The sequence below is a fragment of the Phalacrocorax aristotelis genome, chromosome 9 (genome assembly GCF_949628215.1).
Source record: "Phalacrocorax aristotelis chromosome 9, bGulAri2.1, whole genome shotgun sequence".
Classification (NCBI taxonomy): Eukaryota; Metazoa; Chordata; class Aves; order Suliformes; family Phalacrocoracidae; genus Phalacrocorax; species Phalacrocorax aristotelis.
Window position 1 is genome coordinate 8504130 of NC_134284.1, and position 20629 is coordinate 8524758.

General features: G+C 38.2%; 1 protein-coding gene across 3 annotated transcripts in view; it reads left to right on the plus strand.

Annotated features, from left to right (window-relative positions):
• Positions 1-20629, plus strand: part of AKAP6 (A-kinase anchoring protein 6) — a 237120-nt gene that overhangs the window by 34833 nt on the left and 181658 nt on the right. For all 3 annotated transcript variants that reach the window (XM_075103332.1, XM_075103330.1, XM_075103331.1), the window contains exons 3-4: positions 6144-6395; positions 11212-12978. In XM_075103332.1, coding sequence (XP_074959433.1) covers positions 6144-6395; positions 11212-12978 — 2019 coding nt within the window. The remainder of the gene's footprint in view (positions 1-6143; positions 6396-11211; positions 12979-20629) is intronic.

The window sequence follows — 20629 nt, forward strand, 5'->3', positions numbered from 1 at the left end:
ATTAACAGCTTTCTCATATTCCAACAAGTTTCTGAGAATTTTAGCAAAAGGTAAAATGAAGATTACTTACAGGAATTTTGCAATGATAAAAATGTCGCTCACTTATAATAATGTGAGTAAATTAATCAAAATAAAAGTCAAGCTGGGAAAGAGAATAATATGCATCTAAAGATGGGGCACCAGAAAAAGTTACTATCAGTAGTATGCCTGCCATCATCAGAGAAGAGCAGAGAAGCTTACTTTGAGGACCAACGTGCTTCCAAGCTGTCGGTGTCAGTAGAACGCAGGGTCAGTGATCTTAGAGCCCTCTGGTAGCTGTTTTCCTGCTGCAGTTTGCATTCTTCACCTGGTAAAATGTATTTGTTTCCCCTAGCCACTGAATGCCACAGTGATACCAGCTACAGTACTTAAGCACTTCGACTCACTCTCTGACGATCTTGTGACTTGCAGCAAGTCTAGAGCTTTCCATGGCAGCTGATTCTGCTAGTCAAACTCTGTATTTTTCATGTATGGTTGTTTTCTTTGACATAATCATTTACTTAAAAACAGGCGTGAAAAAGTGAGCGGCATTTGCTCTTAAGGTTTCACCAATAATCCAAAATAGAAGAGAACAATTTTATCCTTGTAATACTGTTTGGAGGTACATGCAGGTAGAGATGAAAAACTATTTATCTTTGAGACGTCAGAGTGCATTTTAAAGGAAAAAAAAAACCTTTCCAAAAGTTGCAAATCTTTATTTGTTTAGCAATAAAACCTCCTCTCTTTTGTGCTCTCTTTCTATATATAAGCATAAAAGGGCAGCGCAGAGAGTGAGTTTAATTCATAATTTTCAAGTACATTTAAAAAAAATCTGACAATTCTTCGGCAGGTAATCTGTTTTTTTTCTGAGGAGAAGAACTTGTACATTCTGATTAGAATATTTGTCTTATAAGAAATTAAAATGCGCTTAAAAGGAAAGACCAAATAGATAGACATTTTCTTAAATCATAGATATTGTTTTGCATGTGCAGTAGTTGTGAGACTCAATGGCAATCTGCTCTTCCTACCGAGGTTTTACTGGGAGATCAAAGAATAGAAAAACTGCGGTATAGCTTCTTTGTCACTGATATTAACTTTAAAGCAACATATTGCAACCTTTCATCTTTCTGTAGGATCATGTACATCTTAGCAGAATTTCTTGAAGAGCAGAGAAAAGGTATTTTTTCAAGTCAACATCAAAGCTTAGTTTTCATTGACTCTTGAGGGTTTGTTTATGCACTTTGTCTACTGCAGTGTTTGCAGTTCGGGCTATTTTAGTTGACGTGGATGGCTATGAGCAGGCTGATGGATTCAGCAGCTGCAAATTACAGGATCAGCTGTCTGGAAGACTGAGTGAAGTGGGCAGTTGGCAGCCAAATGGGTACAACCCCTGTAGCCTAAGAAATTCCGCAGTCAGCGCTACAGTGTAGCCCATGAGAGGACGACAAAATCTTTACCTTAACACCACTATGAAACTGTGCAAAACAAAAATGCCTAATGGATGTTTGAGATCAATGTTTACAAAAAGTTATTTTGGAAATGGTGCTTTCTAAAAACCAGGCTATAATAGCTTCTGATATGAAATTATACAGTGATAAAATGGAGGAGGATTCCATGGTTATATTTTTGGGCTGTATATTATTGCATTGACCTGGAACTATGCATATTTAGAAACAGATGCCAATAGAGAAATTCTGTTTCCTTATTACTTAAAAGTACACCGTTTATTTTATCTACCTGCCACCGATGGAAAGAGCAACTGGCACTCATGACAGCATTTAGGTACTATCTTTTGAAACTGCCGTTCTTTATTTATAAATACAAAGTGTAAAAATGGCACATGACAATGTTCTGCTGGTTTTGCTCTATCTAATCCTAAATCACCTACAAGGAGTTAGGAAGAATGAGGACAACGAGGCCATGTTGTACCAGGCCTTGGTATTGAGCCTCAGCAAAATTGGGAGCTTACATAACATGACAATTTTGGGCTGTATTTGAACTGCATTAATTATTACAGAAAATTATTAAATTCACAGCTGTGCTAGAGATTATTTCATTTTGCTGAATTATAGGTAAATCTAGACTTCAGATGCAGTAATAAGAAAATGTTGTACTAGATAATGCCAGCTACATTTGACATTATATTGTTTCCTCTCAATACACTGTTTTGTGCCAGGCAAGATGCAAGTAAATAGGCTGCAGCTTTATTAATGCTCTTCTGCTGGGGACTAAATAGCATTAACTTATTGCAAAATCAATCATTTCTTTGTAATTATTTTCTCTTGATAAAGCACTGGCATTAGCTTTTACACAGCTATTCTTCTGTCTTTTGTGCAGCCGTCACGTTCCCATCATCGTATGACAGTTAAAAAAACAAATAGGGGTCTAAATTCTTTCTTCCACACTTTATGTAAGATGGACTTCCCCAGACTCGGGTCTTATCCATTTTATCCAGGAACCTGGCCTGTGGTGAAATGAAATTTGGTTCTTTTGGCAATAGCTACAGACTCAGCTGAAACAGAAGCCACCCATCAAAACAATGTTATGTGATACAGGAATGTTAACCTATGACTCCTAAGGTGGTTTTTGGATTTTTTTTTTTTTTTTTTTCAGGAAATACCCAGTAGACTGCTATATGACCATGTGTCACGTGTACAGAGTCAGACATCTGACTGCTGATCAACCGCTAGCTGTCACAAAAGCAGTTAGCGCCGTTTCACTGAGATTGTTGCATTGACACTACCGCTTTTCAAGCACACAGTGAATCCAGCCTACTTGTTTGTCTTCAGACTTAGAGTGCATGCGCAGGTGGAGTGCACAGCATGTATGTAATATTGAGCTGGACTTACTGAACTTGTGCATGCACTGTAGATGCTTGTCCAAGACTTCTAGACATTGAATAGCTGGAACTATTGATAGGGGAGTTAAATCACTTTAAATCTATGCCTGGCCCTGTTGCAAATTAAATCAGACTTCCTGAATGGTTTAATCAGATTTTCATCTAGTAGGAAGAGAAAAAAACAACCATCCCAAAATTAACATTCCCAAAAGTCATGTAATGTGAGAAAATTTATCAGCAAAGGCAAAAATCCTTTCTGTTCTCCCATGAAAGCAAAGACAATACTACAGTGAATGCTCTACTAATTCCAGGCCAGAAGAAAGGGAGCTGATGATAAAGTCAGAAAATGGAGCTCAGACTTTATATATTATGGAAAAGTGTGTAGCTTCTTTATTTCCTTCCTGGCTCATTCAGCCACTCAGAAAATAACTTCCAGTTTTTTGACTCCCACTCTTTCTAAAATCTAAATCCTTTAAGAGCTGTACTTTATCTCTGACTGAGATGGTAGTCTTATACGTTAAGATCAGAGCATGTGACCTTTACTTGAATGTGGATGAGGTTGGCCTTAAGTTCCCTCCATGTTACTGAAACTGTCAAGAGCAGTTAATTACCTTGTTAGTACCTAAAGCATTTGGCTGCTGCTATGCTTGCAGTAGTCTGTAAGTATTTAAGGCTTTGCTTTTTGAGGAAAATGAGCAACTTATAACCAGCCATGTGAAAATTAACAGCATTTACCCTTGAATATGTGCTTCTTTCAAACCTCTAGTGGTACTGGGATTTGCATTTCGGTACAAAATTTTCTGTGTTGTTGTGGAAAGTTTGTCTATTCTGAAATTCGAGATGCTTTGGTAGCTAGTGTAACGGTAGCTCAAGAGAAAACTTGTTTGAAGTGTGGGTCTGAACTCTTGATTTAGAGTATTATCTAGATTCATCAGCCAATATTTTCAGTACATTATTGAACAATTGTCAGCAGGCACTTGCTCATTGTTGATACTTTCTTCTTATAGCTTTGTGTTTTCTACCTCTCTGAGAATTCTTACGGCAGTTGAATTCAGCATGTGACTGTGTGTGAAGCTGGAAAATAATGAAAACTTGTTTTGCAGGTTGGCACAAACTTAAGCTCATTCGCAGGAGTAGTCTAACTGAAGGAATCTTAAATATTTTTCAATAGATTGAGTCTAATTTACAAAGTTACAGTTACTGGGCAACAACCTATTTTTCAATCCCTGAAATTAAAATTAAGCTGCTTTTTGGCCAAGAGGAAAAAGACATGAACAACATTGAAGAAATGAATGCAAATTCAGTGAGATTATTTCACTAAAAATATTCTTTAAAACATTTGAAATGTAGAAATACCACTGTGCTTTTCAGTCAAGTTTCAGCTGTAGCTGGATAAATGGATAATAATACCCTTTTCCAAAGCTTGGAAAAGATATTGCTAAGAGCTTTAGCTTTGTCTGTGTGTCTGTAGAACTAGATTAGCACACTAATCTAGTAACTAGAACATCCATTTGCTCACCTGGAAGCGTGTGGATATTTGATGCCCTGAGCACTTGTAGCCCCACATGTTTTGTACTTGCAAATATAAATGCTGGTTGTCACAACAAGGGCACTGAGGATAGAGGGGGAGAGATACTGCCTCTCTCTCAAGGCAGCCCAAAACTCTGTTAATTGAAACTCCAACGTTTTGTGCTCATCTCTGGCATTTCTGAGAGCTTGTCCTGTAGGGGACTTGATTTAGCTGTCAGTGCTTTATTAAAATGAGTAACTACTGATTGATAGTACTCAACCATAATAGTTTCCTGGGGCTAATATTGTGCTATCTGCTGTACTAAAATTATTTAATATTATCTAGGGATTTTATTTTGGTTTAATTTGTTACATACATACAATTACATATTCAAGAATTTGGTTTTACTTTCAGACTGAAGATGTCAAATCTGAACTGATAAAAATTACTGTACTGTATTCTTAATTTGGAAAGGATAGCAAGTAAGATTGTCTTGCTATTCTACTGCTGTACAAAACCACAAGAGTATCATCAGGGACATAAAGTTTCATTGTAATTGTCTGATAGAATTGTTTCAGTAGCAAACTTGAAATGAATCACAATGAGATTGTTGGGGTTTTTTTTTTATTTTTATTGATGTTATGCATATACTACCCTTTACCTGAAAAGGACATTTCTGAAGGTTTTAATTAAAATAATTTCTTTATGTTTTTTAAAAGAAATAAGTCTTGGATTTAAAATATGCTATTAAGTCACCTTTAAATATATACCACAGATGTAGGGAAAAAAATCTTCTAGGATCCAGTGCTAATTTTCTTCAGTATTTTCATCACATTCCCTTACTTGTTTATGACATGTATTTTACACATAATTTTCAAACAGAATTCTGAGAAAGCAGTGTTACTCACTCAATAATATATGACCAAATATTCTTTAGTCTTGTGACTTATCCTTTCACAAAGAAAATTAAGACTATATTGTGAAGATTTTACACTGTATGCAGTACAGTTTAGAAACCTGGAACATCAGTTGTTAAATTTGGAGGATACCAGCCCATCAAAACCTTAGTTTTATAACCTGGTAACTTATATTTTCTTTTCCGCTTTCTCAACACAACTGCTCACAGCTTCTCTGCTTTCACTCTTTCTCATTCTCCACCTATCATCTTCTGTTCAATTTTGAGTCCAGAACAAGACCGCAAAAAGTTAGCACCCTCTCATCACAGCAGTCAGCGATGGATCCCAGAAATATCTTACCCACATTGAGTCTGTCCCACTCTTTTGCCCTCCTGGGCTGTAAAGGCTAGATTAAAAGGTAAATTCTGTCCGAGAGAATTTTGTTGATGATGGCACAGATCACATTCTTTGCATTTTAACTGGGTGGGGGGAGGAAGCATAGAGGGAGTGCTTATGTCAGCCTTATAAATTTCATTCCCATTGCTGTCTTCTAGGATGTCACTTTACAGTGTTAGTTTTCTGCTCCTGATTCATGTGATCTTGTTTGCCATCCTTCTTTACTGTATGCTGTCTCTGCACTTACTGAGCAGCCCTGCCAAACAGGACAGCTGCTGGTTCAGTTGCTGTAGCATTGCCATAAGTTTTTTTTTAAAAAAAAAAAAAGGAGAAAAAAAAAAAGAACCCTGGATGTATTAATTACATTATCTTTCCTCTCTGAAATAATGTATTCTGCATTTAATAAAACGTACATGAAAAGGAGAGCTGATCCATGAAAGGACCATGCCTGTAGCTAAATATCTACTTTATTTTTCCATTACAGGATATTTGTGAAGATATATCTGATCACGTTGAACAAATTCACGCTCTACTAGAGACTGAGTTTTCCCTGAAGCTTCTGTCTTACTCTGTCAATGTGATAGTCGACATCCATACAGTACAACTACTCTGGCACCAGCTACGTGTTTCTGTTCTGGTTCTGAGAGAGCGTATTCTCCAGGGACTACAAGATGCCAATGGAAACTACACCAGGCAGACTGATATTCTGCAAGCATTTTCTGAAGAGACTAAGGAGGTATAGTAACTAAATTAAATTTTGAGAATTTAATCGGTATTTGAAGCAGCACATGCCTGTTGCACATTTAAAATTGCTCGGATGACAATTTTAAGGATGGCTTATTTGTCTTCTAGATATTTTGCTAATTTTATGTTTTAAATGTCTTCAGCTGACATCTGTTCTCATTGACCCAAATTAAAGCAAATTAAGGTTAACTTTCAGAAGTGTCATGCTAGTGGCTAGCAATGTTTTCTCGTGATTGAAATATTTTTCATAAAGGGTCAGAAACGCTAACAGAGGTGCATGTGGTCTGAAGTCCTTGGTCTGGTCGCTCATTAATTTAAGGTTCATATCTAATTCGAAACTCATTTTTTATGTACAATGAATTCTTTAATGAAAAGCTTAGACATTTCCCTCTTGCAAACACAAATCTGAAGCTCACACAGTGTTTTTCAAAACTTTCCAGACTAGATCAATATTGCGTTAAAGCTGAGAGCATGTACTTTAATTTGGTTGAGTGGCAATTCTGCAACATGCCTCTAAACAGTCACACATTTTGTCTGAGAAACAAAGATGCATGAATTGTACATTTTTTACTCTAATGGGGTGTCAAATTCATGCACATGTAAAAGCTTTGTAAATCTGGATTCATTTGACTAAAATACCTTTTCCTCTGAATTCATCATTTCTAAATTAGCTTCCTTAGAAGAACACTACTGGCCCAATTTTTAAAACTGAAAGAAGATGCATATTTTTAATAGTTAGGGTAATTAATGGTTAATAGAAGATACCTTAGAGTGTAGAGGATTCCTCATCTGCTGAAATTCCTAAGATTAGGATAAAATACTTTTGTTAGGATTAGATATATTTACAGAAAGAGACCTCTAGATCAATGCTGTGAGATTCTGTGACCTGTGTTACGGAGGAGTTCAGAAGTCCCCATAACATGTCCTGAATTCATATGACTCAAGTTTAAAGAGAATGTGCATATTTCTCTGCTCCCTCATGGATTTTATATTTGTCTTTGGCACCAACAGAGTGGGTGGTCCTGAAATCAATACTCAGATATGCCCAGGCCCACCTTCCACACCCCCTCTTCCTGATGTATACATACCTGGTGCTTCAGATTCAGTTTCTGCTTTGCTGTTGCTGGTAAATCTTTGCCAAATCTGAAGGAAAACCACACTTGTCTGAATATCCAGTGGTGAATTAGGGTGAAGCCATTATTTTATGACATGAATGTGGTGATTTCAAGACACAAGGAAGGGGCAGATTCAGATACTAAGAAACAGGAAATGTCCCATCTGGATCTGATTACGACTGCTATAAAAAACATCCCTCCAATACAGGGGAGGACTGACTGGGGAAGGATGGATTATTTTTCAGTGGACAAAAACCATGTTGCCAGATGGGCTTATATAATAAGTCTAAAAAAGACAAAATATCCTGACACAAATTTTTTCTCCACCCCAACTGAAACATAAAAAATAATCGATAAAATTAATGGCTAGAAATAGCAGGAACACAATATTAAGTTTCTGCTCTATTGCTTGAATAGATTCCCAGAAATTGCTCTACAGATGTTAACATTTTCATTGGGTATAATGGTCATGGCTTTATTTGATGAAAATAAATAAATAAATAAAATGTAACATCGAAGACAATTGTATCTACTCTTATCTACCTTTTTTTTATGTTTCCCCCATATCCTTTCCCAGACAGGACTACACGGTGGATAGTTAGTGCCTCATGATGCAGGTATTATCTATCAGGGATTTTCATGCATATGTGAATAGAGAGACTGAGCAAACCTAGAAACCTTTGCCCATACAGAAAACCTTCCCTTGGAGAATCATCCTCCTCATTTTCAGTACTCCTTGGGGATCATGAATCAGGAATGGCAGCTTATATTTTTATCCTAAGATTGAGAAGTCATCTGGTTTGAAATGAATAAAAGGAAACTTTCACACACAACGAAGAGTTCTGTTTTGGAATTCACTAACGTAAGACATTTAGAAGTGGAAAGAATTTCAAAAAATAAATGTGAAAACTAAGCACAGATCGGAAGAATTATAACCTCCAGGTGAGGAAGTCCCTATGCTGCTTACTGGTAGAAGCTGGAAGTGCGGATAGAAATGCTGTGTGTGGAAGGACTGTGAATGTATACCCACGTCTTATAGCTCAGCCAGCAGAAAATGTTTAGAACTGATGCAGAGGCAGGATAATGGGCTAGATGGAAATTTGATCTGAACCAGTACAGCAAATGTTACACTTTTCCGTAGTGCATGAACTTATCGCTTTACAAAATATTTGGCTCACTCCTTAAGTCACCTGTCTTCTGTGTTATAGCGAAGAGTGGCTTTGGCTGCCAATGTTAACTGAGAAGCTCCAAGGAAGAAGTGACCTGCCAAGGTTTCTTTCACGTTCAGTGAGACAGTCTCATCTTGTTAATATTCACTACTCTCTCAGTTTATAGACTGTGCAGTCAATCACAGCACAACAGTCCCAGTTGGGCTATATTTACACTGTAGCTGTAACACATGTAAATGTGCACAAGCTAGCACCAACATAATGAACAGGGATAACCCTGGTAGACTAGCTACGAAAACATGAAAGTATATAGCACAGGTTGTTCTGGCTTGGTTAGGAACCCAGCTTATTAAGTGGTCAGGCAGTAACCACTCTGGCCATCTCAGCAGTGCCATACTGAATAAGGTGCCAGCAGGAAAAGGGCACAAAAAGTTTCGTGGCTTGGAGGAAATAGAGGGACCAGTGAGGCAAGCTGCCTGTCATGATGGAGGTGCCAAATTAAGAAAACACTTTTTTAAATAAAAAAATTTGCAAAGGTAAGATTTTGAACGACCACTTCTCCTTCAGGAATTACCAAGAGATAGATAAGAAGGAAAGAAAACATGAGTTCTGTGCAGTCTGAGCCCTGTCCAGCTGAACCTAACCTGTGAGTTTTATTTCACGATTGATAAAGCCAGGAAATATGGAAAGAATCAGTATAAGGCTATTTTAAATACAATGAATCCTGATATTCTCAAACGGTTGGTAAGTTCAGAAAAGAAATATCTTACAAACTAAATTAACTCATTTGAAAGAGTAAAAAATATGCAGAATTGTGCTGGTTTAAATGTACATACAAGAAGGTGTTGGAAACAGCCTACAGAGCTTTACAGGAAGCATTATTTTGTAAAAAGAGACAAATTTTTTGAACTAAGGCATTCCTATTGGTAGCCATTACAACTAAATGTAGTATTTTTCTGAAATAAAAACAATAATAAAAACATGGTAACACTGGCATTAAATACTGCTCCTCTGAAGCACACATTTATGAGTCTGCTTGGAAAATGACCAAGAAATATGGTTTAATGCATGTGATTGTAAATTTTATTAATGTTAATAAACACATTTTTAAGAGACGAAGGAATGGAACTCATTACTCAGGGGAAATGAATGCCCTTAGGGCCTTGGAAAGGTTTTTGATTTATATATGGTTTTACAGTTTCTAATCTTTTCCTGAGATTAGAGGGAAAATGCAGCTGTAATACCGATCATTGTTTAGTCATTATTTTCCTTAATAAATGCAGCTCCAAAATATAAATTTGACAGATTTATTGAAACCTCCCCTTTTAATTCTGGACTATTGAGAATGTACAATTTGTGGCATAGGCTCTACATCTGGATAGAAAGTGCTAAATAAAATATATTTTCAATGTCCAAGATTATGGTTGATAAATATCTTTCTAATCGATCTTTTTTATAAATAATATTTTTAACCAGAGGATTTTTTTATAGTTTTACTTTGAGTAATGCAAGTGCGGTGGACAGAGTACAGGGCTCAAACATTATGTGGTTATAGAAGGTAGCAAGCAATAGCCTTCTTTATTGAGACTATTTTTGTTCAGACCAAATCCAAGTGGTTTATTGTGAGTCGAAGAAATTGTGAGGTTATTGCACCTTCTTCAGGCATGATGCCTAAGGTCCTTAAACTATGGGCTTAGGCACTGTAGTGAGATAAGCTGCTCCAGAGACTGATTCAGACAGGAACCTATTACGGATACTCAAGAGTTTGCGTTAAAACTCATTTGGCACCTGAGATGGCCTCCTCTGGCTATGTCTGTGTTTCTGAGGTTGAAGGACTTCCACTGAGAAGGGACACGGCAGGCCAGAGGTTTAGGATTCCCAGCTACAGTTTCTCTTCCTTGAGCTGTTCTCCACTTGTGCTCCAAATATCTAGCAGATAAATCCTGCTACTTTTTTTGCTACAAAAAATTGAAATATGGTTAGCAACCTCTGTCTCATAAATATGGGAAGAAATGTCTGTCATTGCTAGATGATGATTGGAAAAAACGTTCTGGCAATCAACTGAAAAATCATAGAGTGGCATGGGTTTCTGAGAACACAAGATTAACAAGGTGGCTGATATACTCAGCAGTCCCCAAGATCCCCTCCCTCCTGTTTGAGGCAGTTAACACAGTAAATACTACAAGTCTGTTGTATGGAATTTCTGAGTCCCCCCTACAGAGTGAGTAGAACGGAGAGCAGAGTTGAAGACAGAAAATACCAACACAAAAGTGAGTTGCTATTTTTAGGTAACTCGCTGTATCAGACTGAAGCTAAGCATTTTTCAGTTTACTGCCATTTTTATTTCCCAAATACTTTAGAATGGTTTGCTCATCTACAGGGTACTGCAAAAACAGACAGGTCAGTGACGAATGCTTTTCTAGATTTTAGGCAGTGAAACAGAGAAGCTGATAGTTTGTTACTTGTGTGGGCTGTATATGAAAATTAATCCTCTTAAAAAGTACCATTTCTTTGTCTATTTCAGGACCGCCTTGACTCTTTAACTGAAGTTGATGATTCTGGACAGTTAACCATCAAATGTTCTCAAAATTACTTGTCACTGGATTGTGGTATTACTGCATTTGAACTATCTGACTACAGTCCTAGTGAGGATTTGCTTGGTGCTCTGGATGATATGACCTCCACCCAGGGGAAAGCAAAATCATTTGAATCCTGGAACTACACTGAGATGGATAAGGACTTTCCAGGACTTATCAGAAGTGTGGGTTTACTTGCAGTAGCAACGGATTCCATTGCTTCCCAGTGTAATGAAGCATTAAATGAGAAAGAAACCCATGTACCTCTTTCAGCAGAAGATGGAGAAGAAAGCAAAGACATGAAAGCACCACACGAGGTCTCAATAGTATCTCCTTCTGTGGACTCCTCTCTTTCTAAAGGACCTTGCTCTGAAGATGGTGTTTTACCTACTGACAGCAAACCAGAATGCAATCTTCCACAGCACACCAGTGAAAAAATCAAATACTCTCACTGTGAAAACTCTACTCCTAAGAGGTCCATAAGAGACTGCTTCAATTATAATGAAGACTCCCCCACGCAGCCTACATTACCAAAAAGAGGTCTATTTCTGAAAGAAGATGTGTTTAAAGATTATATGGAAGCCAATGATTTAAAAAGACAAATCTCTCAGATAGTTAAAAACGAAATGAGTAGAAGTACACCCTCATTGTTAGATCCACCAGACAGGTCCAAGCTTTGCCTAGCTTTACAGTCACCCTACACTAACAGTCCATCTGCAGTTAGTCAGTCATACGATTGCTTAAATACAATAGATGATAGAAATCTTGAGTGCACAATAAATAATCACTTTAAGGACAGTACCATAAATCTAGGGAAGCCTACTTTCTACACCTGTAAAGAAAAATCAAAGCACAAGAAGGCTCGTGATGCTCCAGAGAAAGTGAAAGCTGGCAGAACACCTGGAGGTATGTGTAAACTGGCTCCACCAACAGAAGTCAAAAAAGGAGGTCATTCTTCTCTACAAAATGGAATTAATTCTCATAACTCTCAGTCTCTGGAGGAGACGGAAACAGATTCTTCTGCATCATCAGATTCTTGTAACCAGAGACACACAAATGGGCAATCACAAGGTAAAACTGAGCCTTTTAGTTCACCAGCACGTAGCCAAAAAAGTGCTTCCTCAGCTGGTTCTGAGCTTACCAACTCATCGCCTCCTCTACTGAGAAGAAAGAATAATAAAAGCTTCTCCTCAACACCAAGATATACTCAAAAAAACAGTGAAGATGGTGAGGTCTGGTATGGATCTGATGAATATTTAGCACTCCCTTCACATCTCAGACAGACTGAAGTATTAGCTTTAAAACTAGAAAATTTGACAAAGTTGCTGCCCCAAAAGCCCAGAAGAGAAACCATTCAAAACATTGATGACTGGGAGCTGTCAGAAATGAATTCAGATTCAGAAATGTATCCAACGTACCAGACAAAAAAGCATAAAAAACCGGGTAGAATTTCACCAAGCTCTTCAAGTGATATAATATCCTCTTTAGGTGACAGTATCGAATCTGGGCCTCTCAGTGATATCCTCTCTGATGAAGATCTTTGTATGCCTGTATCTTGCATTAAAAAATACATCGAAGAAAAGTCAGAAAGGACTGCTGTCACTCAGCCCTCTGAGAATGACACTCCTGCCTCAAATAAATCAGCTTTAATTCATCAACTGATGCAAGATATCCAACATCAAGAGAATTATGAAACCATATGGGAAAAAATTGAGGTAAGGCAAAAATCCCGTGTTCTTGATAAGCCTGTATATGGAGATGGAGCTGTGGGCAGGGGTGGAGTTGTTTTCTTGTTTTCTTTTATTGATTAACATAGTCTCATCTAGTGACTGCTAGAAGTAGAGAACAGCAGTGATCACTGTAATTATAACAGACTGCTGTTAACTTTAACTAACCACGCAGAATTTGCCTACATTATTTTACTTACACCAATGCCTTTAAACTTGTCAAAACATTATTTTCTCAATAGGGCTTCTCTTTGGCAAGAGCAGGTACATGATAAGTTATTTTTCAGATGAAGTGGAAGATAAATATTGGACAATCAGGAATCTTTGTTGTATTTGAATCAAGTTATACTTAATATCATCTGCCTCTTTTTTTAATATAAAAAAGAATTACTTTAGTCCAAGAATAGAAGAATAGTTTTCTTGATACGTGTCATATCATGTATAATAATCACATTTCTTTTTTAATCAGTTCTCCTCCCTTGCAGTGATTATTTTCCCTCAAGTATTGGTGGAACTAAGCATAACATTTTTTCTTTTTCTTCTTTTTTTTTCTTCACTTAAATAATAATACCTAAATAATGGCAATTTAATAGCACAATATGCTAGAGCAATAATGGCAATATACTATCCTATTAAACTTCAGATGAGAAAGGATTTCATTCCTGGCTTCTGGCATCACTTCTTCAGAAATAACTCTTCTTTATAAAGTGGAAACCTTTGCAGTAGTTAACATTATGAGAGATCTTTCTGAGAGGAAAAATAAACGTTGGAAAGGGAAGTGAATTTGAATGAATAATCAAATAAGGACCTAGCCATCTCAATAATATAATTATTAAGTTACATTCATAGTAAATTTTTGTTTCAATTTTCTGATGGGTTTGTGTTTCTGGCCACTGTAGAGGAGAACGCTCCTATTCAGAACATTTCCTGTCCATCCTCAATGTAGTTTAGTAAAAAGCCTGTCAGAAAAGAAAGCTCCCTGCCTACTAGATTTCAAAGTTCTTTAAAATTCATGAAATATGCATTAAAGGGTGATCTTGGCATCTAAATGCTAAATCTGGTATCTGCATTATCTTCTGTGTTACCAAGCTCATAAAAGCCAAGAATAAAGAAGGACATAGTTTTATAATTTCAGTAAATGCTTCTTACGAGGCGTGATTTCTGTAACTTTTTAAGACATTGGAAGTATTATGACTAGTAGAAAAGTAATTGAGCTACAGATGTTTGAGTATGAAATCAGGGTAGAAAACATAGAAAGAGAAATTTCTTCTTAAACCAAGGAGGGAGCAGCAGCTGTCAGCCTTGAAACGCTCAGCTCTAAAGGGCAGCGCTTAATGATTCAAGTTATTCCCTCCATCCTCATGGCTGATGTTCATCTTCTGGACTCTGATGAAAGAACTGTCTTCGTAAGTGCAGGCTGTTTCTTTGCTTAAGTTTGTATAGTGTTGAAAATAAGTCCAGATGAAGCTGACAGATACAGAGCCCTTCATTCCATGCAAACAACAAAGCCCATCAAACCTGCTTGTGAATACCTAAGATCTTGTCTTTCAAATGATACTACAAGAACCTGTTTGAGGAATGGAATTGTTGAGTGTCTAGAGACCAGCTCCTTCCACTAGACGCTGACTAGCATCCTTTTGGCAAGAAGCAGGTGGCAGAGAAACTCTTTGCATCACCCTGTCAAATCATCTTGTTTATTTTTCTCAAACTTTTTGAAAAAGTAATTCCCTTTTGGGGGTCATCTCTCTTTGTGTGATTCCCTGCAGCTGCAGTTCAGTTCTGCCAGGATGGAGGAATAAGACCCAGCTGTAACAACTGGCTGCAGCTGTAAACACCCACTTCCTCTCCATACCCATCCTCTCCTCACCTCCTCTGGAGAGTGGATTGAGCTCCTGACAGCAATTAAAGGTAGTTAGCTGTTCTCTGGCCAGAGGAAGCTCTTCTAGCTAGTGATTACAGCTGTTCCTCTTGGCTTGAGGAACTTTGCTGCTGCTGATCCTACTTTTTCTAGAATTCCTCAGTGTTCCTGGTTGTGATGAATGTTTGGGAAATATTGATCACAGAGTTTGAAAAGAATCTTATGAAGTATGTTTTGGGAAGGGGCTTAGAGTAGAAGGAGGGCTTTAAACAGAAAGGTGACCAGATGCAAAGAGCACTTCTAGTAAAAGAGATCACTCAGTCATCCACCCCCTTAAAAGCAGCACACAAGAAAGTTTCATATTTATTTCATGCAGAAAGAGGTATGCTAGCTACAGTAAATGGCTTGAAAATGTATTTCCTGAATGGTGAACAAAAATAATCAATAGAAAAGTTTGTAATGCTTGCAAAGCAATTGTAACTTTATAATACCTTAAAGAAATATAAGGTTTTCCCAAGCTGCTTATTTACCTGAGTTTTTTCATTGTTGCTAGTAATTGTGTTGTCTGCTTGTAAGACTAGTAAAGAACTGATTTTTTAATACAGGAGCTCTTACCAAGGTAAAGCCTGCCTCAGTAACACTATGGTGCCTTGCTGTGGTACTTTAATTTGACATAAGTAACAGAAAAGTAGAAAATTCCTCCCTTACCTGATGTTATGAAGTATTGTAAACAAAATCTAACTAAAAATAGCATACGTGTGCCACAACCAAGTCCTTTCTTTTGCCAGATCTCCTGTTTCATAATTCCCTCAGCAAAGTACAAAAAGTGTGCCGTTGCTTTTTTAATTGTCATCATTTGGCAGTTACATTAATTCTGTTATTTAATAAGAAGTCTCCGACTCAAAAAGTAGTTTCCTAATTGCATGAATACATGCCTTAGCAATAATTCGATACTACTTTTTTTGGCAGCATTTTTGTGCTAAAGAAGTCAGATCTGAAATGAGAACTTAATTAAGGGCAGAAGCAGCATGCTCCTGCGCATTAGTAATCTGGTTACACTGCTGCAAATGTCTAGCCTCGTATATTTTATTTATTGAGATTGTAAAACAAAACTAAAATAACTCAACCTTTCATTTTGGGATAGTAAGTGTTTAGAAATGACTGGCAGCCTCAAAATCATTGAAAGTCATATTTTAGCTAGGTAATATGGCAAACAAGGAAGTTTCAGTATTTTATTATGGTGGGAATAATTTTGAATTAGTATAAATTTGGTAATGTGTTGGTAGTAAGCAATTTGTTGAACATACGCGAAAACATTTATTGGAAGCCTATTCATTTCTCAACTATATGGGGGAGAGTCATGTGCAGAAACTGATAAAATGTAGTTTTTCATACTTGCAAATTACGCAGATGTCCTTGGATGGGTATTATCATGCTGTTAATCTATCTGCCTGCCTACAAACAAAATTCTGCTTGAGTGGCCCATTTGCTGTTACATAGGATCACTTTCTTGCTTTGCAATAAATATTGCATGCTCTTGCCATATTTTGCCTGGCACTGCAGCTAATTCTTTGGCACATGCCTCTTATGCCTTTAGTACTGGGAACCTCCATTCTGGGGTACATAATTTCTGTGGCTGTTCCTTCTATGGTTCAGAAATTACATTTTGGAGTTATTTGTGAGAATGAGTGGTACCAAATTTTGAATGTTCCTCTTATTGTTATAGTTCAGCTTTTAGTAGCTACCCCAAATGAATTTTTAGAACGCAGATTAAGCTCTGTAGTTTCTGTTATACTGACTGGAGGGGAAAAAGACATAACACTGTTCTCACCGCTAAAGTCAATACAGTTTTTTGCAGTAAGAAAATGGCCGATTGCCACTTCTCATATGTAACACTAGGACTCTGTGGTATCAGTTTCAGAATGCTTTAAGGTCGTTAAGAAAACTAAGTTTTCCTTAAATCATACTAATAATCGATTTCGCCCCATTTATGTGAAAACTGGAAAGTTGGAAGGAAAGAAAGACCTTGGGCTGATTTAATGATAATGCATGTTCAATCATCTTATGTGAATAAAATAATAAGAACAATAAAACCCCTTGTTCAGACAGTTTTATCTCCTTGTCTAGGAAGCAATACTAGATTGACTATACTGACATTCTTGTGCTGTAATCTGTCGTCACTGATAATCCCTTCTACTTGATTTTTGAGGGCACTATTACAAAGGGTAGAAATATAACCATTTGCAAGACACTCCATTTAAATGAAGTTGTTTGCTTTGCAGGATCCAGGGTTAATTGTATGGAGCAAATTGCCAATTTTTTCCTGTTATACAGACTTATAGCTTGGTTTATCACAGGCTCCATTTCTGTGAGAGGCAGCTGAATTTCCTCTGCAAAAAGCAATTTGATATCTATCAATCCTGTCTTTTTAGCTCATCACATTTCAGGAATTTGCCCTCAACTCCATTGGCTCTGTATTTTGCCTGGGGAGCCCAGTCAGCCTTAGCACTAGTTACCCATCTTCTTGATGTGCTAAGGGAATAACATAATGCTGCTCTGCATGCTTTTCTGCTGTGCGTTAGAGCATACCCCAGGGATCCTACAGCAGAGCGCTGGAAAAAAGACTCTGCTGCCTTCCAGGGCTAAGTCGGGGACCCCCTCACCCTCGTGCAACAATTAATCCCCTCTGAACCCAAGATGACTCAGTGGAGCAGAGATTAAAGACCCCTTTTCCAAATTACTGGAATAACAGGAATAATTTTCCTGTCTAGGAGGAACTAAGGATCAGTGAGTCTACAAAGGAGAGAGCAATATCAGAGCTCAACTTGTTAGTGTGACAAATAGTTTGTGGGTTGGGTGGGACAGATTTGCATTATTAGAGGGTAGTCACAAAAGGTGACTAAATGGTAGGCTTCTGCAAATGGTTAATGGACTTGGTAGAGCAGGTTTGTATTGGAGATACAGCTGAGAGTCCATTTGGGCAGTGGAGAGCCAGTTGGTTAGAAAATATTTAGAGAACTGACACAAAGGGGAAATAATTTGTGGTGTTTAGATTGAAAGGGGTTGCTTCTGGGCAGAGAATGGACTGAAAGCACACCAGTACAGTTAAGGTAGAAGCTGGATTGCTTTAGGCGAACCAAAGTTTATTCGTGTTTGGAGGTGATTTTCATCACTGGGGGGAAAGCATGCATAGAGAATGTATGAAATTTGGGCTAACAAAGAAAAAACATAGAACCTAAATCAGTAATGACAGAACAGGTCGAAAAAGCAAAGATAATCAACAAGGAACAGGACTGGCTTATTTTGAATTACCAGATAAAGGATTTTTAAAGTGTCGTTCTCCCCTCAGCCCTCTTGCTTTCAATAACCTAGTAACAGTGCTTCTAATACTGACCCTCTTAAAATAAATGGATTGCATATTTTTCCTAATAGATAGAGTGCTTGCCAAAATTTGTTCATCTCTGAATCTTACTAACACTGCTTCATGCAGTTTAGACTGAAATACTGCTGTTGCTTGATGACTGGTTTATAAAAAGTGAAAGAGGTGTCAGATCCAGAAATTCCTTGGCAACTCTGCAGTTTTCTCAGCAGTCTTGCTGCTTTGTGCAGTGCAATTGAAAATGTGACTTCACATCTTGCACGGAGAGTCAAGTTCGTGCTTTGTTGTTTTGAGTCTGTTATTCCCCTGCTTTGAAAGCCCATCCCTCAGTTTTCAACTATTATTAAGCAGTAATGTAGTATACATATGGTACTCTCTTTTTACTTTTCTCACTTTTACTCAGACAAATACTCCACTAGAAGATGATACTGAAGTACAGCAAACCCTCTGTTCCTCCAAAACACTTAGTTCCTAACAGTTTGCTTGAATTTTAAACAGCTCCTCCAAGTACATTCACTTTTCTTTGGCATTTGCTTTACCACAAATAGTCTGAGTGAGTTTGTCACCTGCAATCTCTGTGAAAGCAGCAACTTCTATGTAAGCTGTGCATATTCTGAATTTGTAACTTTATATCTAAAACTGACTGCAGGAATTATGCTTCCTTAATGAAACACATCTATTGTGAAGCATATGCTTGTTCAGAGCTGTTTGAATTTCCAGTGTAAAGACCTCAGAACTATTTGCCAGTGAGAAGGACCTTGGAGTGCTGGTGGACAAGTTGACCATGAGCCAGCACTGTGCCTTTGTGGCCAAGAAGGCCAACAATATTTGGGGCTGCATTAAAAGGAGTGTGGCCAGCAGATCGAGAGAGGTTATCCTCCCCCTCTACTCTGCCCTAGGGAGACCATTTGGAGTTCTGTGTCCAGTTTTGGGCCCCCCAGTTTAAGAAGGACGTGGAACTGCTTGAGCAAGTCCAGCGGACAGCTACCAAGGTGATCAGGGGCTGAGGCATCTCCCTTGTGAGGAAACACTGAGACACCTGTGTTTGTTCAGCCTGGAGAAAAGAAGACTGAGAGGGGATTTCATCAATACCTATAAATATCTAAAGGGAGGGTGTCAGGACGATGGGACTAGACTCTTTTCAGTGGTGCCAATGACAGGACAAGGGGCGATGGGCACAAGTTGGAACACAGGAAGTTCCACCTCAATATGAGGAAAAACTTCGAGGGTGCCAGAGCAGGGGCACAGGCTGCCCATGGAGGCTGTGGAGTCCCTTCCCTGGAAATATTCAGAACTTGCCTGGATGCGTTCCTGTGCCCCCTGCTCTGGGGGTGCCTGCTCAAGCAGGGGGGTTGGACAAGATGATCTCCAGAGGTCCCTTCCAAACCCTACCCTTCTGTGAGTCTGTGAAATCATTTTAGATCAGGGATTTTATACATTTAGTATTTGGCAAGTCCTTCCAAATACTTGGGGTGGGGGGAGAGAGAGAGAGCGAAACAGGAAAAATCTGTTCACAAATAATTGTAGTAGCATTGATTTGAGGGTATGCCTTTACTAGTATCTAGAATTGATTGTAATGGATATGTCTACAACCGATGTTTGACTCATCTGACGTGAGAACTTTGGCTGCAAAAAGCCTCCCGATTCTCTCATGTTCTGTGCATAGTTGGATACCACATCTCAGCTCAGGGATGGCTACTAACAGCTTAGGTGAACTGAGGAACAGCTGCTTTTGCATGCATGATTCTGTGAGCCCTCCTCTTACGTTCTAATGCAGTTGCTCAGATCAGCTTTAAGTGACCACTGGCTTTACAACCCAGAGTCATGTCTTAATCATCTGTATCACAGCCTAGCCACAAGCCTGCACCAGAGCCATCCACATTATTTATTTATGAACTGGAAACTTTCTAGAAATTGGTCAAGTATTATTCCTTACCTTCTGGATCTCTGCTAATAGGCAAAAGGGTGCAGCAGAGCTGAAGATGGAGAGGGGGAAGGGTAAGACTGCAGGAGGTGGACTTTCTGCTCTCACTGTAGCAAAATACAGGCTTGAAGGTGAGCAGTGAGTGCCTGGTGACCTACCTGAAAGGCAAGAGGGGCTCCAGATTTAAAAGGGACACAGCAAAAACTTGGAGAACTAATCAACTTCAAGAGGATCTTGTGACTGACTCCTTTCTATAAGTGCAGAGACAATTGTTATTGCCTGGGATTGTTCAGTGTTTTCAGTTCTCTCATGGAGGTAGAGGAAGGCACTCAGAAACTATTGAAATAGGTTTAGAAGCTTTCAGTGACAGCACTAGCTTTCAAAACACAGACAGAGTCAAATTGCTATTGGGAATTCACTTCAAGGCGCATATGGCGGTTTAAGAGGAATCATCATCTGATTTTCAGGACTGAATCCT